This window comes from Manduca sexta, chromosome 2 (genome assembly GCF_014839805.1).
Source record: "Manduca sexta isolate Smith_Timp_Sample1 chromosome 2, JHU_Msex_v1.0, whole genome shotgun sequence".
In the NCBI taxonomy this organism is placed as follows: domain Eukaryota; kingdom Metazoa; phylum Arthropoda; class Insecta; order Lepidoptera; family Sphingidae; genus Manduca; species Manduca sexta.
The window spans coordinates 1,437,029-1,459,718 of NC_051116.1; the positions used below are offsets into that span (position 1 = coordinate 1,437,029).

The 22,690-nt window shown below is 37.8% G+C and overlaps 2 protein-coding genes across 6 annotated transcripts in view; one reads left to right on the forward strand and one right to left on the reverse strand.

Moving 5' to 3' along the window:
* Window positions 1-183: 183 nt before the first annotated feature.
* Window positions 184-6,658, forward strand: LOC115448716 (zinc finger protein 271). 4 transcript variants are annotated; one of them, XM_030176242.2, is made up of 4 exons: window positions 184-591; window positions 1,788-1,952; window positions 2,079-2,528; window positions 2,727-6,658. In XM_030176242.2, the coding sequence occupies exons 2-4, from the start codon at window positions 1,800-1,802 to the stop codon at window positions 4,515-4,517; spliced, it is 2,394 nt and encodes a 797-aa protein (XP_030032102.2). In that variant the 5' UTR covers window positions 184-591; window positions 1,788-1,799; the 3' UTR covers window positions 4,518-6,658. The 4 variants fall into 4 exon arrangements, with proteins under 4 accessions (XP_030032102.2, XP_030032103.2, XP_030032104.2 ...); XM_030176243.2 differs by having other exon boundaries at window positions 184-355; XM_030176244.2 differs by lacking the exon at window positions 1,788-1,952.
* A 4,443-nt stretch (window positions 6,659-11,101) lies between these two features.
* The window catches only part of LOC115448721 (neutral alpha-glucosidase AB), a 36,128-nt gene continuing 24,539 nt past the window's right edge, over window positions 11,102-22,690 (reverse strand). For both annotated transcript variants that reach the window (XM_030176253.2, XM_030176252.2), the window contains exons 7-20: window positions 22,179-22,316; window positions 21,369-21,477; window positions 20,601-20,740; window positions 19,369-19,556; window positions 18,929-19,071; window positions 18,349-18,446; window positions 17,655-17,777; window positions 17,068-17,233; window positions 16,156-16,292; window positions 15,510-15,622; window positions 14,002-14,159; window positions 13,466-13,579; window positions 12,965-13,074; window positions 11,102-12,241 (exon numbers count right to left, since the gene is read on the reverse strand). In XM_030176253.2, coding sequence (XP_030032113.2) covers window positions 12,028-12,241; window positions 12,965-13,074; window positions 13,466-13,579; window positions 14,002-14,159; window positions 15,510-15,622; window positions 16,156-16,292; window positions 17,068-17,233; window positions 17,655-17,777; window positions 18,349-18,446; window positions 18,929-19,071; window positions 19,369-19,556; window positions 20,601-20,740; window positions 21,369-21,477; window positions 22,179-22,316 — 1,951 coding nt within the window. In that variant the 3' untranslated portion in view covers window positions 11,102-12,027. The remainder of the gene's footprint in view (window positions 12,242-12,964; window positions 13,075-13,465; window positions 13,580-14,001; window positions 14,160-15,509; window positions 15,623-16,155; window positions 16,293-17,067; window positions 17,234-17,654; window positions 17,778-18,348; window positions 18,447-18,928; window positions 19,072-19,368; window positions 19,557-20,600; window positions 20,741-21,368; window positions 21,478-22,178; window positions 22,317-22,690) is intronic.

A 22,690-nucleotide genomic window follows, 5' to 3' on the forward strand; every position in this document is an offset into this window, starting at 1 on the left:
TAATAAAAAATTTAAAGTTTATTATTTACCTGGGAAGCTATCTGTATAAACATATTTATCCAATATATATAATATAGGTGACCAGGAAATAATATATGTTTTTAGTTTTATAATTTCATTAAAAGATAATTTTCTTATTTTAATATACATCACTACTTCGATGTGCAAAAAAATACCTACTGACTGTCAAAGAAATTGTCAAAAAAAAATAAAAAGCGAGGAGGGGATTTGTTTAGCTTTTACTATTTATTTACCTAAAATTAGTTACATATTACCAACTTTACTTTATTTTGTATATTATTGGATCTTGGGCCATTATAAAGAATTTTAGCGGGCAGAGACCTTCAAAGCAATGGTAATATTACAGTGCAATTTATCGTAATGAACACTAGAAACTAATTAGCGATTCTTAGCTGTAATAACGTTGGATATCAACCGAATGAAGATATGAAACCACAATACTTACGTGTCCTACGCATGCAAACTGAAAAAGACGTTATATTGTGCGCTTGGTTAATTCATAGACTTAAAATCGATGTGAATGTGGAAGGCTAAATTATAAGTTTTTCAAATCTAAGTTTCATGTATAAGGTAAGAAGTATTTTGAAGGTCAACATATAAGTTTATTTATGAATAAATTATTAAGTGACATCGCAGATATAAATATCGTTTACTTTATAATATAGATTAGATATATTTTTTTCTCTTCCCAGTTCCCATATTGGTTATGTATAATGGGATTTGTGAGAACCTGTAATGTTTTAAATATGATGTTTCGATATCGATATTCAAATTAATGCAGAACACTAATATATTCCATTAAGAATATTTTATTTGTAGAGACTCATATTTAGAAAGGATTTTTTTTTATTACATTCCAAACAATATTATGCTTACTGTAAGTAAATATCAATTTAATAACAAGTCATTTTTTGTATTAAATTGTGATATCACAAAGAAATAAAAATAAACAGTAGTTAAGAATCAAGCTGTTGTTACAACTACTATTTAGTTATCATGAAATAATAAAAAAATTACCAAGTTATTATTATTAACCATTGACAAAGTATTGTTATTGCGCTATAATACTGTTAGTGGGTACATGGAATTTATTGTTAGTAAGGTATATTTTACATGTATCTGGATAGCAACCACCGTACACAAGGTTTTAAAACCTGTCATAGTGACCCACGTATGTGTGTCGCGTTTTGGGATCAGTCTTTGTATATCCGGTTCCAACAGGACGGCATAATTGTGTCAACTGCTGAGGGATAATCATCTCTCGTCAGTCAACATTTTATTGGACCCCACACCACTTACCATCAGATGCAGTGGAGTCACTATGTCTAGTACACATACAAAATTACATATTATATTTTATGCATGTTATTTTTAAAATGTAATATCTGCTCAGACAATTTTTTTATAATAAATAATTTAGAAATTATAGCAGACTATTATCATGAACTTGTAACCACTTGGCATTCACATTTGTCAAATGCAATATTACAGTGCCATGTTTCAACAATTTACAAACTGCATATGAAGTTTGAAAATATAATTTTCATATTAAAGATTACTTGGATTATTGATAGAACTTAAAGCGTCCATACCATATATTACTATTGTCTATTATATTATGATACTACTATTAGTTTATAGTATTGTTTTTCCAACACATAAATTCGAACGCGTCAAATGTGAAAGCCACAAGATCCATTTAAATATACCCTGTACTCTCGCATGCTTATCCTAAATATTTTAAATTCTTTTTTCTTTATTTTTAGCGCCAGTAGGCTATGGGTAGGCGCAGCAAAGCTTCTATACGTGCGAGAGCATACTATTTGCGAGAAACCGAACAACAAAGACAGGAGCGGTTGCGGAAAAACCGGGTCAGGATAGCGTTAAAACGAGCTATAGCTAAAGCGCAACGTCTAATGAATTCTAATCAGGTTATCATGTTTGACAATATTGTTAAAAAACTTATCATAACCAGTTTAGCACTTCAAAATTCCAAACTAATAATTGTGGGTAAATAAATTTTAGTGAAGTGACAAAACGTATTCGTTTCTTTACAGAGTATGTCTACGGAAAACATCACGATGGAGCTGAATGAGTATACCGACGTGCCAATAAAAGAGGAGGTTGACGATGGACAGCTATACATCAAAACAGAGATAGAAACGCACGAAGACGAACAAAACGTGACTGACAACCCATTCGAAAACGTGCAACTACATGTCAAAGAAGAGAGTAACATTGAGAAAGATCCAGAAACAGATTTATTTACAGTAGAAACTGAGGAGATAAAACCTGATGTGGAGAAATCGTCGTCTCCAATGAATAATTTGGACGGTGTAGATATAAAACAAGAAGATAGTGAGATTATAACAGGCGATGAAGTGATTTCTTACGATTATCCGAATTTTGAAGACAGTATGGACAGTAATGAAGCTGTGGCTTTGAGCAAAGTGGAGGCTTGCTTGCAGGACGATGGCTTGAAAAGTGAAATGCATGAGAATATCGATGTAAGTAGTATTGAGTGAGGAGAAGGCAAGCTAGTAACAACATTTCATAGATCTAACAGATTATTGTAACAGTTTGTTTCACTCTTCTCATTAGAAACTATTATTATTTCAAGACATTCTCATACTCACCAATTCTAAGACACTATTTTTTATGCAAATCCAATTTATGCAGAATCTTATAAATATATTATTTTTTAGGACGGCAACTACTACAAAGTAATCAAAAACGAGGCGGACTTAACAGTGACGGAGACACATTTGATATCAAACAAACTGATAAACACGACATCGACGATCACCAACCCGCGGGACGGGCTCATAGAGTCAAAGACCACCAAGACGCTAGTCATGGAAATACGGCCCATGACAGAAGCAACTATACCATTGAAACTCGGGAACCCCGAAGAAATATTACCGACCAACGACAACGCCGACTACGACGCATTCCAACTAAACTCGATAACTGGCGACGTTCTATCGTTGGAGCAGCAAGCTTACGGATTACTAGAGAAGAAGTCAAATAAATATCAGAAGGATAAGAAGTACACGTGCCCAAAATGCTCGAACGCTTACACTTGCAACTCGCAATTACAGAAACATTTGCGAGTTCACGACAGCATCGAGAAACGAGCGTTGGGGATCATCAAAGGAGTCAAAACTAGGACAGAAAATCGGAACAAGAGACTTAAATTAAAAGACGAAGAAGAAGTAAAAGATAAACAACAGATTGTGAAGAAAGAAGGGTATGAGTGTACTTGCGGGAATGTCTTTCGCAGACGCAGCCGCATGGAGACCTGCTTAAGATCTCACAATTTGTTCGACGACACTAACTCTTACCCGTGCGTTACATGTTCGAGACAATTTAAGAGTAAAGAAGAACTAGCGCAGCATAGAAAAAGAGTGCACAGAAAGAGATTTCCCTGCAAGTTTTGTCCAACAGACTATAACACCAGAAAAGAGTTGTTCAAACACTTACAGATACACCAAAAAGTTCAGTTGATGGAGTACAAAGTTATTTCAGAGGTTGTGAAAAGTAAACAAAAGTTAAACTGCTTTATGTGTTCCAAATCGTATAACGAGTTGTCAGACCTAAAATCGCATGTTATGGAGGATCACAAGGAACCGTACAGTTGTCCACATTGCAAACGAACCTTTCCGAAAATCATAGATTTCGGAAATCACACAAAAACTTACCACCCAGATGTGGAGTGTCAGTCTGTGCTAGATGTCTTAGAGGCGTTCTCTAAGCTAGTGAAGGCTTGGAAATGTGAAGAATGCGGCATGCAGTTCCACGAAGCTGACAAACTTGCACTACATCAGATAGAAAAACATAGTCCAGAACTAAAAGCTGATCCTCAATTACAATGCGAAGATTGTCGCAGAGTGTTCTTTACACAAAAAGGCCTAACATCACATCGGAGGATACATCACAGCACGGAAAACGTAGAGGAAGCACAACCCGAAGAAACGGGCGTTATGTGCCTCGAATGTCGCAAGATGTGCAAAGATATGAACGCTCTGACTTCCCACATGCGCCTGCACTCGCCAGACAGAAAGTATCCGTGTAAATTCTGCGATTTCCGCTTCGCCACGCCAGAGAAGAGGAAAGCGCACGCCGAAATACACACAGGCGTTATGAAATACGTGTGTTTTATTTGCGAATACCAGTGCAGTTCCGAGAACCGGTTAAAACAACACAAGTTCTCGACCAAACATAAGAATATGAAAGAGTTTTTGCTGTCCGGGGTGAAGGTACCTGAAGAGTCATCGTCTAAAGAGTCGGAGCCGAAAAAAGAAGAGAAGGCAGTGAAAAAGAGGAAGAGGGAGAGGGATAGGAGTGATAGTGAATCGTCTGAGGACTCGCAAGTGCCGTGCGATATATGTGGAGATGTATTCCCATCAGAAAGCGAGATGCTGGAACACAAACAGACACATCCTTTCATAGAGTTCCCGAACGAGGACAAGCCCAGTAGGATATTCTTTAAGTGAGCCACGCTTGCCTCACTACGCGTCTGGACATTACTGTACAAAATGTTCAGATGACGATAGCGGACGCGCAAAACGCGCGTCTGACTCTAAAATTATTCCTGTTCTGTGCAATAAAATGTACCCGATGGGTATTATTTAGAATATTGGTAAAGGTTGGCATTGTTAGTATTAAAAAGCCTAAATGGGAAGTAGCTTTGTTCTCAGACATCCAATCCTGGCGTATAATGCGGGTTGCAAATCAAAAGCCAAGCTAAAATTGGTTTGGCTTAGCTCAAATAGATATTTTCTCTTATGTGCAAACTGTGTAAATTAGTCTATATTACATGTGTAATTTTTCAGCTATGCGAGCTAAGCTAAACTTATACACCTTAATTCTTGGCCCGCGACTGGCGTAATACCCATGGATATAAAGGTGTGTCAGGCTCTTGGCAGTCTTTAATATTTTTATGAGGGTAGAACCTAAATGAAAAATGTCCGCGTAGTTTATTGTGCCTAAAATTAGACTCGCCGGCGAGTCTTTATTTTTAAGTTCTTTTATAGAATCTTATTTCCTTATATTAGTGATTTGGTGTTGTTAAAAAGTTATATCGCCTTGGAACTTATTTTTAATTTGTACAGAGGTTTTAAATAAATATAGTAGTTATTTAAGTATAGAGTAATTGGCTTGGAGTAAAATTAAGAAGCTGGTCTCTTAATTTGAAGCGGGAAGTATAAGTACTATTAGTGATGCCATTTATGTAAAACGCGTGAGATATAGTTAGTGTTAAACTGTTAGGGATATAGTATTATTCATATTTCTAATGGCAGAATTTGCTGCCCTAAAATAGTAAATATTTGAATATGGACACAGTAGCGTCTTACTTTTCCATATATTGTTTTTGGTCCTTCGAGCTCGCATGGACCTCCTTATAACAAGTCTTAATTCTACCGCTAGAGGTGCTATTTCCCCTCGCTGAAATAAAAGTTTACATGATTGTTTGATATACGGCTGTTTTTAAAACGCCTTGAGAAATATTACCATAATTCACGACGATATTGAACATTACAAAAACATCTGAAGTGCCAGGGTGAGTGGAGCGCAGTGCAGTGTATAGATCATTTCATTCACGGAGACAGGCCCCACTACTTTCAGTAAACATTTACCGTGCGCGAGAGCAACATGAGTTCGCACGCAATGACCACGTCACAATTAAAATTGATACTTATTGTACAAAATTTTTGATTGATAATCCTGTATTTGTTTCTGTCACTTACGCGGTATTCTCTTTCCCCGACGCTATGCATTGCGTGTGCAAACATTTAACTCGCACACAAGGGAAAGAGGTAGGGCGCGTCTTCGTGCATGAAATGATCTATATGTGTAATTTAAAATTGAATTAAATATGACATTTTTACCGTTTTGGTGCAAGCTCATGCAAGACGTGCTCATTTCGTCATATTTGTTTTTTATTTTTGCGTTGAAAGCACTATATTGTCATTTGTTTAGAAATAATATTTAAACTGTTAAATGCTTGATCCCAATTGGAGCATAACAGGGTCCTATGATTTTCGTTCTGTGTTATAAACTAGTCTAGTTGTGAGTAGTGAGTTGTGTTGTAGTTGTAAATAACAAAGCAACATATTATGTAGGGTATTTTGACATTAGTAAATGAAACCACGTATTCTTCTTTATATTTGCTAACGTTGTACCATAAATCATCGATGGATAACAAAAATTCTCGCCAATAAGTCCGGTTTACTAAAACCACTAGTTCTGTTTTTTTTGTTGATAATTTTTTACTTAAGTGTGGATGTAATTTGTGTGTAACTGTATTTCTATTGTTAGTACAGTACATTTCTGTCATAGAGTATGATGTTTCCGCTCCGACAAATCCTCATCGTGTTAGCAGTGGCCTTAGCTCATGTCAAATTTAAATTATTTTTTATTAATATTAATATTGTTCGGAACTTAAATTTCTCATCTACTCTTAAAATACAAATACAATACAAGAGACAAGTATATGGTTTCATTTATTAATGAAATATCAAAATGACCCTGTATAGTTTCCAATATTATAAAATTTTGTTAACAGGCAACAAAGCTGGAATTATCGCGTTGTGACGTCATACAATATACTTTCAAATAAACATTGTAAAATGATTTTGTTATATATATATTTGTCTACCAATCCGTGACGTATTTTGAGAGCTGTTCAGACTAAATTCTGATTTCAGTAAACTATCCCAATTCGATTTATCCCTTGCTAGTGGTAGGATTTATTTTATATCCGCCCGGATAACGACCACGGTCACACGGTGTTAAACCCGCCGTAATGGCCCACGTAAGTGTGTCGCGTTCCGTGATCAGCTTGTATATATCCGGTTCCAACAGGCCGGCATAATTGTGTCGACTGTCGAGGGGTAAACATCTCTTGTCAGTCGACATTCTATTGGACCCTGCTCCACTTACCATGGAGTGCAGTGGGCCACTTTGCCATCCCCGTATAGAAAAAAACAATTAAAATACGTCATATAAGCATACCAAAAAATCTTTATTCTGAATGCCATAGATGGAGAAAATCGTTAGCAATCGTTTATTGAAATTAACGGTAAATAGTGAAACCTTTAGTACACAATACCTAGTCTTGCCATAAATATTGTAATAAAGAAAAAAGAAAATTGTTAACTGCAAATAACATTTATTACTTTTACAGTGTGTCAGTTTAATACATAAATATAAAACAATTAAAAATATAAAAAGCTTATTCGAAGTGGTCTCCATTGGCTGCAATACAGTCCTTTAAACGATGAGGCCAGTTATCAATAGAAGCACGCACTCTTTCCATGGGAAAATTCTTCACTGCCAATCGTATAGATTGTTTTAGGGACTCCAAACTATCATGGCGTTTAGAGCAAGCTGTACTCTCTAAAACTGACCACAAATCATAATCCAGCGGATTAAGATCGGGACTAGACGACGGCCAGTCTTCAGCTCTGATGAAGTCCGAAACGTTCGATTCCAACCAAGACTGCGTGGACCGAGCTTTATGACCCGGCGCCGAGTCTTGCTGGAAGGACCATACTTGGTTATTGAACATGGTGATGTTAAGGGGCTTAACTACCTTCTCAAGAATGGTATCTTGATACACTTGTGCCGATGTTTTGATACCTTTTTCACAAAAATATGGCTCAGTCACTCCTTCATAGCTAACACCCCACCAAACCATCACTGAAGTCGGATAATGTCCACGTTGCACTCTGTCGACTAATTGGGAAGCTTCCTTAGAGCTTTGAGCATAAATACGGTCATTTTGTTTGTTAAAATGTTGCTCAATTGTAAAAATTTTCTCATCCGTAAACAAAATTTTTCTGTGACCTCCCTTTGCGTACCGCTTCAGTAGTTGTTTCGATTTTACCACCCTATTCTTCTTTAAATTATCAGTTAAGAAATGGCCAGTGCGTCTCTTATAGGCTGCAAGTCCTAAGTCATCTTTTAAAATACGCGACATGGTTCTAGGTGCTATCTTCATTTCCCGAGATAAAATCTTTTGCTTTCGGACAGGATTTCTTCGAATTCTTTCCCTTACTGCTTTGACCACCTTTTTCGTACGAACACTACGTGGACGGCCAGATCTTTTCTGTCACAAACAGAGGAGGTCTCATTGTACCTATTAATAGCCCGGTACACAAACATTTTACTAATACCAAGTGTATGGAGAGTTTTAAAAATTGCATTTGGCTCCATACCTACTTTGTGTAATGCTATCACAGCGATTCGGTTCTCTTTATCACCCCACACCATTTTAATATCGCAAAATATTTTACAATGTATTGGCGCCAAAATGAGAAAACACAATGAACAATCGTATAAAAATGACAGATTCGAAATTCAAATGTAATATTTTTTTATAATTAAGTGTAACAGTATTTATGGCCAGACTAAGTATGTTGTAGACTTAATAATAAGAGTCTCTCCCTCTCCCAGTGACCGTCTGAGGCGAGGTTCGTAACCCGTTAGTGCGTTCCCCTCAGGTCGCGAGCGCAGTCTAAAGTCTAAAGCAGTCTCCCAAAACTCCGGTGTGTTGTATAAACCAACCCTTGTCTGGCTAACAAATACTAGGCATGTCCAAACAAAATAGACTCCTACAAATCTATGTACATTGAACAGTCATGGTACGATACCTAGAGCTGTTTTAATACGTGCAACTCAATATCGCTCTTAAGTGCAATATCAGCTGAAACGCTGTTAAGGTGGTGGTAGGTCTCTCATATGTGAGAGTCCGCCTGGGTAGGTACCACCGCATTGTCTATTTCGGCCGCCAAGAAGCAGTGTGTAGTCACTGTTGTGTTCCGGTTTGAAGGACATTGTAGCCAGTGTAACTAATGGACATAATGAGACGACTCATGTCTCATGATGTCGAGTGCAGTAGACCAAACAATACTTTGTAATTCAAAGTGTTGGGTGGTCGTATCGCTTACCATCAGGCGAACGGCAAGTTAATCTCGTCATTCAAAACAATAAAAAAAAGTCAGCATTTTAAAATACTCTTTATTAAATAAACCTTTATTCATAATAAAAGCGCCGAGTCAGCTTAAGTTACAGCAGAAGCTTTGTTTATTAATTGTTCAATAAATTAAATGTCTACTTGAGATCTTACTCAAACTTGAGATTGATTTATTAACACGGTCCTTGATGACTGGTCAAAAATTTTTCGTCAGGAAGTTAGTTACGTCCGCCTAAATTTGCTTATAGATACACACATCACACCTTTATCCCAGAAGGGCTAGGCACAGATATAAACAGGACACCCATTTTCTTGTGTGATTTCCGTCCCATGACGTGATGAGGGCGAGCCTATCGGCATACCGGGTATACGTTCTAGATTCCAGTAAAAAACTCGTTATTTCTGTTCGACTCGGGGTTCGAACCCAGGAGCTAGGGAAGCTGTCGAATCGCGAAGGTAATACGACTACGCCACCCAGGCAGTCATATTAACTAACCCCAAAACACTTGCAGTGTGACATACACACGTCACGCATGTATCCCCGAGGGGGTATGCTGAGGCGCGACTAGGTAACCCACTTTTCGCCAATTGTGTTCCGTCCAATGATCGACTGGGGGCGAGCCTATCGTTATATCGGGCACAAATTCCAGACTCCGGGCTGATACTGAGCAGAAAAACCCAAACCTCACTTTGTCCGACCCGGGATTCGAACCTAGGACCTCAGAGCGCTGTCATACCGCGCATGCAGTAAAACTACGCCACCAAGGCAGTCATGCATTGCAGTGCAGTATGAGGCACTATTATTTGTATCTGTACTACATATAGTTGAAAGTATATAATATCCTTGACTACATAAACATTTTAGTGTCTGATTAATCACAATTATGTTTAGTGTATCGTTGAATGTTGTTATAAAATATAGCATCTTTGGCTTTGAGAATGGGTGCTAAATCCAGTTGTGAATGTTTACAGCTAGCAATAGAGAAATGAAGATAGAAAACTTTTGTAACAACTTTTTTTTAATAGTTTTATTTTGAGATCCTAAAAGGTAGATGAGAAGTCAGAATTGTACCTAAAGTTCGTTTAAACAAAGTTCTTGTTTAAAATCGAGCTTAAATTTAAAATTATTACAGCGGTTTCTATATTCGCAAAATCTCAGTTTCGTACAAAAATTTAAATCCTTTATCCGACATAGAGATTACTCTATGGTATTTTGGAAGTCTATGAATTGGGATTTTCACAGATTGCTGTAATCAAGGATTTTTTTATTGATGGAAATAATGTTTTACTATTTGTTGTGATTGGTTGTATTATTACCCCCTTATTCATAGACGTTCTTTATCTAAGGATGGAGTGATGCTGTGATAACAAGTCTGTATCTCAGTGCCCAACGGCACTGAGAAACATAAAGAGGGCCGTTGTGATTGGCTAATAGTGAGATACAACAATATTAGCCAATCACAACGGCCCTATGTCTACTCACTGCGAAGGCTGCCATGCCGTCAGCACTGAGAAACAGACTTGATATCACAGCAATGCTCCGTCCTTGAAAAAAAAAACGTCTATGAATAAGGGGGTTAGTTTTTGTGTTCTATTTACGAAAACATCTGTATGACTGTTGTCACTGATTCTCTATAGGTACAAATGTTAGATAAATTTAGCTCTGTTAGTATCACGTTTTTTCGAGCCCTATTTATTAATTATATAAATAGGTTATATCTAATTATATGAACCCGACATGATCTATGTAAATATTGTTTATTGGTACTTACTGTGCAATAAAACATCACTGTGCTCACCGCAAAAGCTTTACGTCTACTTCCTAAGAAACTTATTGGAAAAAAAAATGGGTATACACGATGCGACGGTCGCACGGACTGTCCCATTTATAGTACAATCAATTCGATCGTACATTGTACGAATGCGAAATATATTCCCGATTAGTCGCATTTCGTGTGTCCGTGCGACAATGGTAGCGTGTATGGTGTGACAACTTGGCAGCTATGATGTCTGCCAAACTGTGAACCTTTATCGATAGATTTGTATTTACGTAAGTTAAAAATGGAGGGCTGTTGGCGAATGTAAGATAAATAAAACAGATTAATATTAAAATTGTATTTATTATCACATGATAATGATAATGCTTTACCCGTTGACCTTTCTTCCCTCGGAATACAATTCATAATTCAAAAACATCTATTTCAAAAAACATATCCATGCTTTTATTGTCAACTTACCGATTGGTATGGAGTTAATTTGGAATTCACAATTTGAGGGCACAAGATAACTCGTGTTCATTGCAATACATACTGTATTTCACATAACATCTCATAAATTAGGTACTAATATCTTATAGGACAATGTTCTATGTAACGACACATATACCTAAAACAAAAGTTTACAAAGTCGATAAACGTTTCGACACATAGTACTTTAGGCAGTGTAGTGCATTGTAAAGTATCGATAAGTTTCAAATTGTGATGTTTATCAGATTTTGAATTCCCTCCATTAGATAATGATATGTTTTATCGATACTAAATATGAAATCTATCGACAATTACTACACAAAATCAAAATATATATTTAATAATTATGCCATGTTATTATTATTAAGTATGCGTTTACCGACTTTGCAAAAATCTGTTCTATTATATAAGATTAGGATCACCGACAACACTGAATACAATAGTCCTTATTTAAATAGTGTTCATTTCACTGGAGTTTGGTTTAGCATCTCCATATATTATCATATTAAATACATCTAGCTAAATCATGAAAGTCGATAATACCTAAATATCGACTCATACACCTATAAAATCGGTCAACCATTTCAATTATTATAGACATGGTAGCAAAAATCTATCTAAATTACACAGTTCAATAATACCCGATTTATAATCGATTTTAATGATATACTATCGACTCCAGAAACATACACGCAAGATCAATTACCCATCGATCGGTGGCAAATTACATCTCATTACTCGATAAAGTACAGAAACGCAAACCAAACTCAATTAACCTATTTAATAGCTAAAGGCGATGCTCCAGGACAGTGCCATGATTGCTCCTGGCTTCCTGATCACGAGTACATCGTTGCCCTTGTGCAGGGTCATTTGCAGGGGGACCTGCTTGTCCCCCTGGTTGAGTTTGGCTGTTTTCGGCGGGGTTTTTATGCCCGCGATGACGATACGCTCCACCCACGATCGTGTTGGGTACGAGGCTTGATCGTTCACAAATCTGCAAGAGAAATTTGGTAAATTTCTATGACTTTGTTGCAGAATGAAGGTAGGAATATACACCATATTTACCAATAGTTTTATTGGTTAGAGCTAAAAACGAAAAAAATAAAATAAACCTAGTAGTTTCTGTTTAACTGCTCTTCTAATTTCTAAAATTACAATTTCTAGTTAAAGTGTATTATTTGCGTATATAACTGCTCCGTCTTCATAAACTCATAGTAGGAAAATATTCACAAAGCGCAGACATATTTCAGCATTTTTATGACGTCTACAATAGATTGAAGTCTGTACTAATATAACAAAATTATTAAGGTTTTACGAGTGCTACACATTGTTAAAAATTTCAATCCATTTTTAGCGGCTTAAAAGTTTACCGCCGCTGTAGAGGAACGGATGGTTGCGTTCCTCTATGGAAGGGAAAGATTTCCAGTCAGGCAGATGTTTGTGACCGGCCGCGGCCCCTCCGACGGTTCCTATTCGGAGGTGGTATAAATGCAGCGCGTCGCTCAAATTCTTCAATCGCAATCCAGGATCGTTTATCGCCATCTTGCTTGATTGCTATGTGATAAATCACTACAGTTGTGTCAATACCACATAAGTCTTCTCGTAGTTCCATTAATGTTGACGAGATGGCGGTGAGTATACTAATTGTACCGCGACATCACTAACTTTTCTTTCTTTCTAACTATATGCTATTTGTAAAATATTAACATATACTCACGTGTATGTCATGACGTTTGGCTCGAACGCGATCTTTGCGTAAATGTACTTGTTGTTGCGGTACTCGTAAGTTTCGCCGTCGTCGATGTACAGCGAACCGTGCGCCGTTTTCTGATGACATTACAAATAGATATTATGTGGGGACATATTATATTAATATTTGAAGTCTTAAGGTGTTAAATGTAAATAGTTTGGTGTGTAATGGTCATCGAAGTTAAATAAAATATGATCCTTCGAGTCGTATAGTACAGATATGTCCAATCCACTTACATATAACAAGCTAGTCCCGCAACCTTGGCGTAAGCAATGGATTGGGTTTTTACTACAAAATTTATCACATGATCCTTCGAGTTAGTTATCCCAATTGAATTCTCACCAATTAGGTGAAATATTTTCAATGGTCCTTCAAGCCAGATTTACTAAAGAATTATCCTAATATACATGGTTCAGAATAACCTTACCCTACTAGAGTATACTATTGCCTGAGTTTATATATACTCACGTTGTGGTCCAGCGCGACGATGAGCGTGTAAGGGTCGTCGGCCATGAGCGCGGAAGAGCGGCGCACGCGCTCCTTGCGGGGGACGATCGACCCGCCGCGCTGATACACGGGGATCTGACAACAAAATGCACATGTTTATTTGCTCCGGTTAAATTCTACTTTTAGACGGAAAAAAATGCGAAATTAATGTGAATAACTTTCATGAATTGTTTTAATTTTTTTTTTAAACACAACATTTTAAATATTAAAAAAGAATTTCACAATTCAACACGCAAATCTCGGAATAAACATTGTAAACGAAGACACAAAAAAAAAAAAAAAATAATGTAGCTCCTTTTTCGCGTCGGTTAAAAATAGAATCCGTAACATTACTATAAAATTTTGTTTCACACACAAAAAGATAGAATTAATATAGCACTCATTTTCTCTTTTTTATTTACTCTCTATATACAGCAAAAGGTACACAGGCAGACTTAACACCACTGGCATTCTCTCAGTCCACATTTACTTGGTGCAGAAATAAACATGGTAGATACCTTAGAGATAGTGACGGGCTGGTTGAGCCAGCCGGCGGCCGCGTGTGCCTGGTACGTGTCCACGTCGTACCACAGCGTGTGCGAGTCGGCGCCCGGCAGGTACACCTTCACGCTCGACACGCCCGGCTCCACCACAGGACGGACCAGGAGTTTGTCGCCTGGAATTGATTGTCAAATATGTAATCTTGGCTTAGATTTGCTTGATCGTGTTTATTACTGTTGGAGTAAACGCAAATACCAGTGACCCATAGACAGCTCACCGGTCAGCGTATATCACTAGTTTTTAAGTCCCCTCTCTCTATTGAAATTAAACTAATTTGTGGTGGTCCGATCTACAGAGCTCACAGTGACTTCAAGACACTGTGAGCTCATTCTGCGTAGATCGGACCACCAACAGCTAAAAATTTAAAAAAAGTTGTATAATTGTAAAATGTAGGTAGATATTGTAACTTTGACTTTACGGATGAACAACACCTCAGTCCCCCCCGTGACCATGAAGGCTGCAAAGTCTTTGAAACGTCGGGAGAAAAATAATAAACAAAAAACCGCGATAGAATCCGGAAAATTAGTTTAATTTCAATGTCTAACATTCGCGTAAACATAAGAAATCATTATCCCCTCTCTCTATCTCTCTTGTCTCTGTCTGATGTAAACGTTCGATATCTCTTTATCTCTTTGAATATATTATTAAGTAAATAAAACTTATTTAAAGTTTCATCAAGTGCTTTATTAATAACAACAATTATAATAATATCAGCCCTGTATTATCTACTGTCCCTCTGCTGGGCTCCGACCTCCTCTACTACTGAGAGAGATTAGGCCTTAGTCCACCACGCTGGTCTAGTGCGGATTAGGTAGACTTCATACACCCTCGAAATTCCTATAGAGAACTTTTCAGGGCCCTTATTCTGTATGATAGTGTAAACGCGTAACGCGGCCGTGTCATGTTATCTTCGAGAAATGTGCGTGGAATGGTATTCTGTAAGCCAAATTTCTATAGTCCTAAACATGATGCGTTGTGTTAAGTGCTTGTTACGCACTGTCAAAATAACGTGCGGGATAGAGAATAAGGCCCCAGGTATGCAAGTTTCCTCACGATATTTTCCATCACCGTTAAAGCAAGCGATAATTCACAAAGAATACACACATGATTTTAGAAAAGTCAGAGGTGTGTGCCCTTGCGATTTGAACCTGCGGACATTCGTCTTGGCAGTCCGTTCCACACCCAACTAGGCTATCGCTGCTTAGTGTTTATTATGTTATATATTAATATTAATTTGTATTAACTCCTATATTTTGTTCAATATAATAAAATAAAATATTGTATGTGGTGCAAATGGTAGATTCATATTTATCTGGTCAGTGACCACCATACACAAGATGCAAAGTCCTTGCGTTCCATGACCAACCTGCGCAAATCTGGCTTCAAATAGGATAAGTTTAATGATCAACAATACTCTTGGATGCCGCTCCACTCCAAGTGCAGTGGTGTCTAATTGGCTACTTACCAAGCAAATATTGATCATCGATGGTGAAGGTTTCCTCCTCTTTAGGATAGTGTTGGAACAGCGGCCTCATCACCGGCAGTTTGTCGATGGAGTGCTCGTAAAATAATGTGTACCTGTGAGGAATTATTACATAATTATTGAAGTACTTGGATTATTATTTTTAGCTGCTTCTTTTAAAGAATTGTACATGCATTGGCGATAATTAAAGATATTAAAGGTTGAATGCGGTTGCTTGGGTTTTCTTAGTACATCAAACCATTACATAAGGTAAATTACATTGTGTGAATTGTGATACAACTTTATTTAATTGATTAAAATTTATTAACATTAACACACACACTTTATCCTCAAAAGTGTAGGCACATGTGCAAATGGTGTACCCACTTTTCATCATGAATATTCCGTATTATGATCTAGATTAGATATCACCCTCAAATTCCTATAAACAACTTCTAATGTACGCAGGTTTCGTCACGATGTTTTCCTCCACCGTTAAAGCAAGCGATAATTCACAAAGAATACAGACAATTTCGGTCAAAGGTGTGTCTTGGAATTTGAGCCTGCGGACATTCGTCTCGGCAGTCCGTTCCTCAGCCAACTAGGCTATCGCCGCTACAAACTCGCGATGTATGTGTTGTATACTCGCCAGTAGTCGATGAGTGCGTATCGCCTGCGGTTGGCGTCCCTGAGCAGTGCGGCGGTGGCGGGGTCGTAGAGCCAGGGCTCGCGGCGCTTGGTCTCGATGTGCGAGTGCGCGCGGAAGAACGCCTGGAACGCGCCCGCCTGCACACACACACATACATTATGTTATAACATATCCTATAGCATACGCACATTATATTGAAAAAAAAAGAGGGTATCTAATTCCGTAGTAGGATTATTTATTGCTGACTAGTTGGTCCGACAGACGTTGTTCCGTCTTAACTATGAATTTGCAGCGCGCATTCTGTCAATCGCTGACAGTTATTTCAACCAATTGACAGTTATATAAAATTAATATTTTCGTTGTTTTCTTATATTTTTTAATTTTTCGCGCAATTATGATATTTTTTTCTTTCATAAGAACCTTCTCCTGACAATAACAAACACAACAAATTGTAATCGGACCAGCCGTTCACGCGTGATGGCGTGACCAAGGGAAATAGGGATTCATTATATATATAGATTGATAAACCTATGAAAAAATAGTAATATTATCATTGTGAAATACTGTCCCACTGTTGAGCGCGGTTCGAAATTTTTTCTTTGTAATGGCCAAGTGCGAGTTGTCGTATAACCAAATATTAACTGAATAATTCGATGAAATAACAAAATCATGCCTTCATGATTAATCTGTACTAATATTATGAAGCTAAAGAATTTATTTGTTTGAAGGCGCTAATCTCAGGAATTACTAAACCAACTTTGACTTTTTTCCACTAACAGGAAGCTACATTGCTCCTGAATGTTATAGGGTACTTTTTATCCAAGAAAACCTTTTCACTCGGGTCAAAAACCACAGACAACAACCACAGACTAATGATAAACACACAATCGACAATGTTCTGACTTGTCTCACCTGATACCACCTGGTCATGAGCTCAGCCTCCGGATACTTGAAGAACCCACCCACGTCAGACCCGCAGAAGCTGACGCCGGACGCCGCGAGGGATAAACACATCGGCACCGACACCGCCAAGAAGCCCCACTCTGCCGCATTGTCGCCCGTCCACACCGCCGCGTATCTGGAATAAAAGCGATTATTTGTATCAACAAGAAAGCGATTAATTATATCAGCATTAAAGCTATTAATTGTATCAGCATGAGAGCGATTAATTGTATCAACATTCAAATAATGATAAAAAAAAATATCATAAGGTTCTGTTTTGTTCAATGTTCTATGTTAGACTGCGTCGGTGGCGGAGTCATATGCCAGCGACATATTGACCATGACCGTTGGTTTTACTAGGCGAAAAGTCGAGTAACATCAAACGATATTTGTATTGAGGCTTTCTTACATTGTAGTATTTTAGGTCTACTTTAAACCACTTATATCTGTATTGAACATTATACAAATATAACACTGTTATTCATAATAATTAAAATATTTTTATTTTCGTGAATATTTTGGTAAATTTATTTTATTTAAAATATGGTATGTATTACCTCTGCGTGCCGGCGAATGTGGACCTGGTGAGTATGAAGGGCCGGTACTTGTGGTCGGAGCGCAGGCGCATGCCGTCGTGCGTCGCGCGGATGTTCCACAGGCCGTACTCGTTGTGCACGTGTCTACAGAATTAATAAAAAAAAAAACATTATAATAGATATCAAAAGATATTGATTACAGGGGCCTAGTGTGTGGATGTGTGTGTTAAAATTCGTTTCTAAATATCCATTTGTATATGACTAATGTGTATCAATTGATGTATGCAATAATGTAGTTAATGACTTTTAAACAGTAATATATTATGTATATAAAACAAAATATATTTTCTTTGTTTTATCATTTAAGAAACTTGCTAAATTTGATAATTTAGTGAAAAATATAAATATATGAAGCTTTCTTATGTTTACGCGAATATTAGACATAAAGATAAAATTATTTTTCTATTTTCGACGTATCGATGACTGTAGTCTTTACGGTCATGGCGGGGACTGATGTTGGTCGTCGGAAAAGTCAAAGTTAGAATATCAACATTTTATTATACAACTTTTTATATTAAGGAAGATAAGTATAATATAAAAAAAACGCAATAAAATCCGAAAATTAGTTTTTTTTTTAAATATGAAAATCCGTAAAGTAGAAACGTAATTATTCAAATACTTTTTTATCGACTTTTATTGAAAGTAGTTACATTACCTGTGTTCCCAGAAAGAAGCTAATCCGTCCTGTCCGTCCTGAGGTGGCTTGTGGTGGCGACAGTCCTTGGGCATCGTGATCTCGGGGCCGTTGAATACCTAATAACAGAACAACTTATGTACTCAAATGTTGGATGGGCACGACGCACTTTTTCAAACGTATCGCAGCAAAAAGGACTTAATTAATGATTTCTATAGATATTTTAGGCCTTACAGCATTTCCGTTATATCTTGGGCGGTTTGAAGTTAGTCACAAATGCCACTATCTGTCACCCGTAAATTCCTAGTAACAACATCTTTAACGTCACTCGTGATAAACTTTATACCGACCATGAATGAACAACTACTTATATTTCTAAATACGCCGTACAATTTGTAAAGCCTACTTATAAGTCATAATCTCCAAGTAGCGTATGAAAGCATATTTGCCAGCCATTTGATATACTCGGCGTATGACAGCCATGAAGCCTGCGCGCACCAACGTGTAAGCGTCGACGCTACTCTAACAGCTTTATAATGTTTCTTCAGGTTCACAAAACCCTTCGGTTAGGATCCATTTATACTCAATATTATGTACTCACGCTAGGTTCGTTCATGTCGTTCCAAATGTGCACGTCCTTGCTGGTCCCGGGGAAGTTTTCGAACCGGTAACGCTCCGCGTAGTACTTGCTCACCACAGGGTTGAAGAAGTCCAGGTACGACGAGGATCCCGGCCAACACCAACCTGGGAATTAATTGGAAACATCTTGATTCCCGAAATCGAACCAGAATAGGGAGAAATACTGGGGGGAAGACCATGGGCGAAAAATTTACACGTTAAAAGGATATAATATAGAATTTGAAAACAAAAAAAGATGTAAAATAGCTTTCTATTTACATTTTGAGCATAATTTTTAACTTTTGAAGCCGAATTATTCCCTTCACTTCTCAAACACACGAACAATTACCTGCTCCTACACTTACATTGCCAAAAAAATCTCAATAAAATTTTGGTCCTTCGAGCCGGACTACAGCCACTAACCTTCGTAATCCTTGCCATCCTTATCCTTGACGTAGTAGCCGTTGTCCGTCGCGTCTTCGTGCAGGAAGTAGCCCGCCTCACGCTTGATGTGCGGGTCTATGATCACGACCAGCTTGCGACCCTTCGCGGTGAGGTTGGCCACCATCTCCGCTGGGTGGGGGAACTTCTCCGCATCCCAGGTGAAGTACCTGATAAAGTGTTATATTAGTTAATGTTTTATTTCGTAAGATGGAGCAAATTATTAAACTAATGGATATTGTGCATGTTCTCAAGAGGTTGCTTATTGCGATGTTCAGCTGGGAAAGTTGCACAATAGAATTCATGTTCTAGAAAAGATTTTCACACATGTGGACCTAGAAGAGTATAGTATTTATAAACCAACATCAAAGTTGGAACCTAAGTTAAGTAACATACAAATACACAAAAACAATGTTCAATTTAAATTTGACTCCTAATAAATTAGGAATTTATTGCTTGTGTATGTAAATATTAATTTTTACTTTGTGAATTTATCGTTCGCTTTAACGGTGAAGGAAAACATCGTGAGGACACCTGCATATCTGAGAAGTACTCTATAGGAATTTCGAAGGTGTGTGAAGTCTACCAATCCGCATTAAGCCAGCGTGGTGGTCTAAGGCCTAATCCCTCTCAGTAGTAGAGGAGGCCCGTGCCCAGCAGTGGGCAATGTATATAATACAGGGCTGATATTATTATATGTAAATATTATTATTTTATGAATTCAAGTGGTTTTTGGAGTGGGTTGATTTTTTTTCAGTGTATACAGCTCACACTGTTCTACAAAATTCTAAAGAAATGAAAGCAACTACGCTGAAAGATGAACCCAGCATCACGCCAGGCATATAAAAAAGAGGCTGCATTGCGTGAACTCTAGCACACGTCAAGTTAGCCTCAATTGAGACACTATCCCGCCCTTACACCCACCACTACAACTCCTGTAAGCCAGGATCAGCAGTGGCACGCATTTTATGACACCGAGCAGTGAAGCTCGGTGAGTCTCAGGGAAAACTAATATGTCAGTATCCCGCAACGAAATTAATCAAATAGAAAGTTAGGGAGGAGTTGGAAATATTTTTCCACTTCCCTCCATAGCAAAGCGGGAGACAAAATAATGAACTAACGAGGCGTTTTAACCTCAAGGATAGGGACGTTTACAACTAGATAAGTTAGTTATATGCTAGGGATCTAGTTAGCATCAATCATAGACAACTCACTTCTTCCTGTCAGTGTACTCGATGTCCAGCCACACGACGTCGGCCGGTATGTCGTGTGCGTCGAAGTTGTCGTCCACTCCGCGAACGTCAGCCTCATCCACATAGTTCCAACGGCTTTGGTGGTATGCCAGCGAGAATTTCTGTGCGGAGAACACGAATATTAGTATTTACATACATAGTGTCATGTCTCTATGCCATGTCATGTCATGTCTCTTTGCACGATTCTGGCAAACTTCTCTCGATTTCGACACCATCATCAATCTTTTCATGCATTTGCGGTTCCGAGTACTTTTGTCCTAGCCTTTATTAAGAATATCAGATATCTGACATGCGAAGGTTCGATGCGGTCGACCCCTAGCGGCTCTTCGGAGAATTAGTACATATCATAATCTGACTGCTGAGGATGCATTCGTGACGTCAGTTATTTGGTCATAAATGATGGACAAAAAGTAACACTGAAATATAAATAGTTTTTCGGATTTTTTGCAGTTTTTTATATTATTTTTTCTCCTGATCTTATGTTGCCTACAGACGATTGTAGATTATGAAGTCAATTTAAATTGAAAGTATATCGATTTTTACTATCTCGATTTTTTTTTTATGAATCACACAACATACAATTTTCTGCTTGTAAATCAGCTACACTTTACCTCGTTATATTAAACCAATACATGATCTAAGTAAACAAAATATATTTTCACAATTTAATCGCCCATATCGATTACTAATCGATATCACCTCAATCGATAACTATCAATATCAACTCACAGGCGGTATCGGCGCGGGTCCGGTGAGTGTAGCGTACTGCCGGAACACGTCCGACGGCGACGGGCCCAGCATCACGAACGCGTCGATGATACCAGACTCGCTCATGAACCTGGCGAGAACATTATCAAACATTGTTTAGGAAAAGGACTAGTTTGATGTGATCGAGATGGTGTATGTGGATTGGATTTGGAATGTATTATGGATGTGTCATTATAAGAATGCAGGTTATGCTAGTTTGATGTGATTGAGTAGGTGTGTGTGGATTACATTTTGGAATGTATTTTGATGTGTTATTATAAGTATGCAGGTTTTGAATCGGAATGTTTAGAGTTCAGATTCAGATTGAGTAAATTTTTTGAAAATAGATATTTACACCTTGTAACACAATAGTGGCCCCTGAGAATGTGAATGCACGTTTTGCCCCTCTGCTCACCCTCTTAGTAGCTTTAAGGACGACTTTTAACATTGTGACGGCATTTAAAGCATGTCACAATCATACAACGCCATCTATCAACATGCGTGAGAACTAAAGGTAGAATAGCTAAATTAATTTATTAGATTACCAAAACCAGATGGCACCCCATTCGCTAGAAGTACGCAACCATATCTTCCTCTATAACATCATTCCGTTAATAAGTTTACTCTAAGTGATTAAGTTTCAACAATTTTCGCATACATTTAGTCAACGTTATATTTTATCCCTCATACTTCCCTTATCCCCAATTTTCCTCCACTCTGCTGCAGTCTAAACCCATTCTATGGTATTCTCCAGTGCAGTGTGCGACGTGAGATGTTAAAATAGTCCCTGACCTGGCATCGACCCTGCGCTTGTGTCCGCCGGTGACGAGGTTGACGAGCGAGGAGACGACGGTGCCGTCGGCGTAGTTGACGACGTCGACCCACGTCTCCGCCGAGTTGTGCCAGAACACGGCCGCGCTGCGCTTGGCGCTGTAACAAATTGTTATCAAATCACACACTAATAAATAAATATAATACTTAGTCTGGCCATAAATACTGTTACACTTAATTATAAAAAAATATTACATTTGAATTTCGAATCTGTCATTTTTATACGATTGTTCATTGTGTTTTCTCATTTTGGCGCCAATACATTGTAAAATATTTTGCGATATTAAAATGGTGTGGGGTGATAAAGAGAACCGAATCGCTGTGATAGCATTACACAAAGTAGGTATGGAGCCAAATGCAATTTTTAAAACTCTCCATACACTTGGTATTAGTAAAATGTTTGTGTACCGGGCTATTAATAGGTACAATGAGACCTCCCTCTGTTTGTGACAGAAAAAGATCTGGCCGTCCAC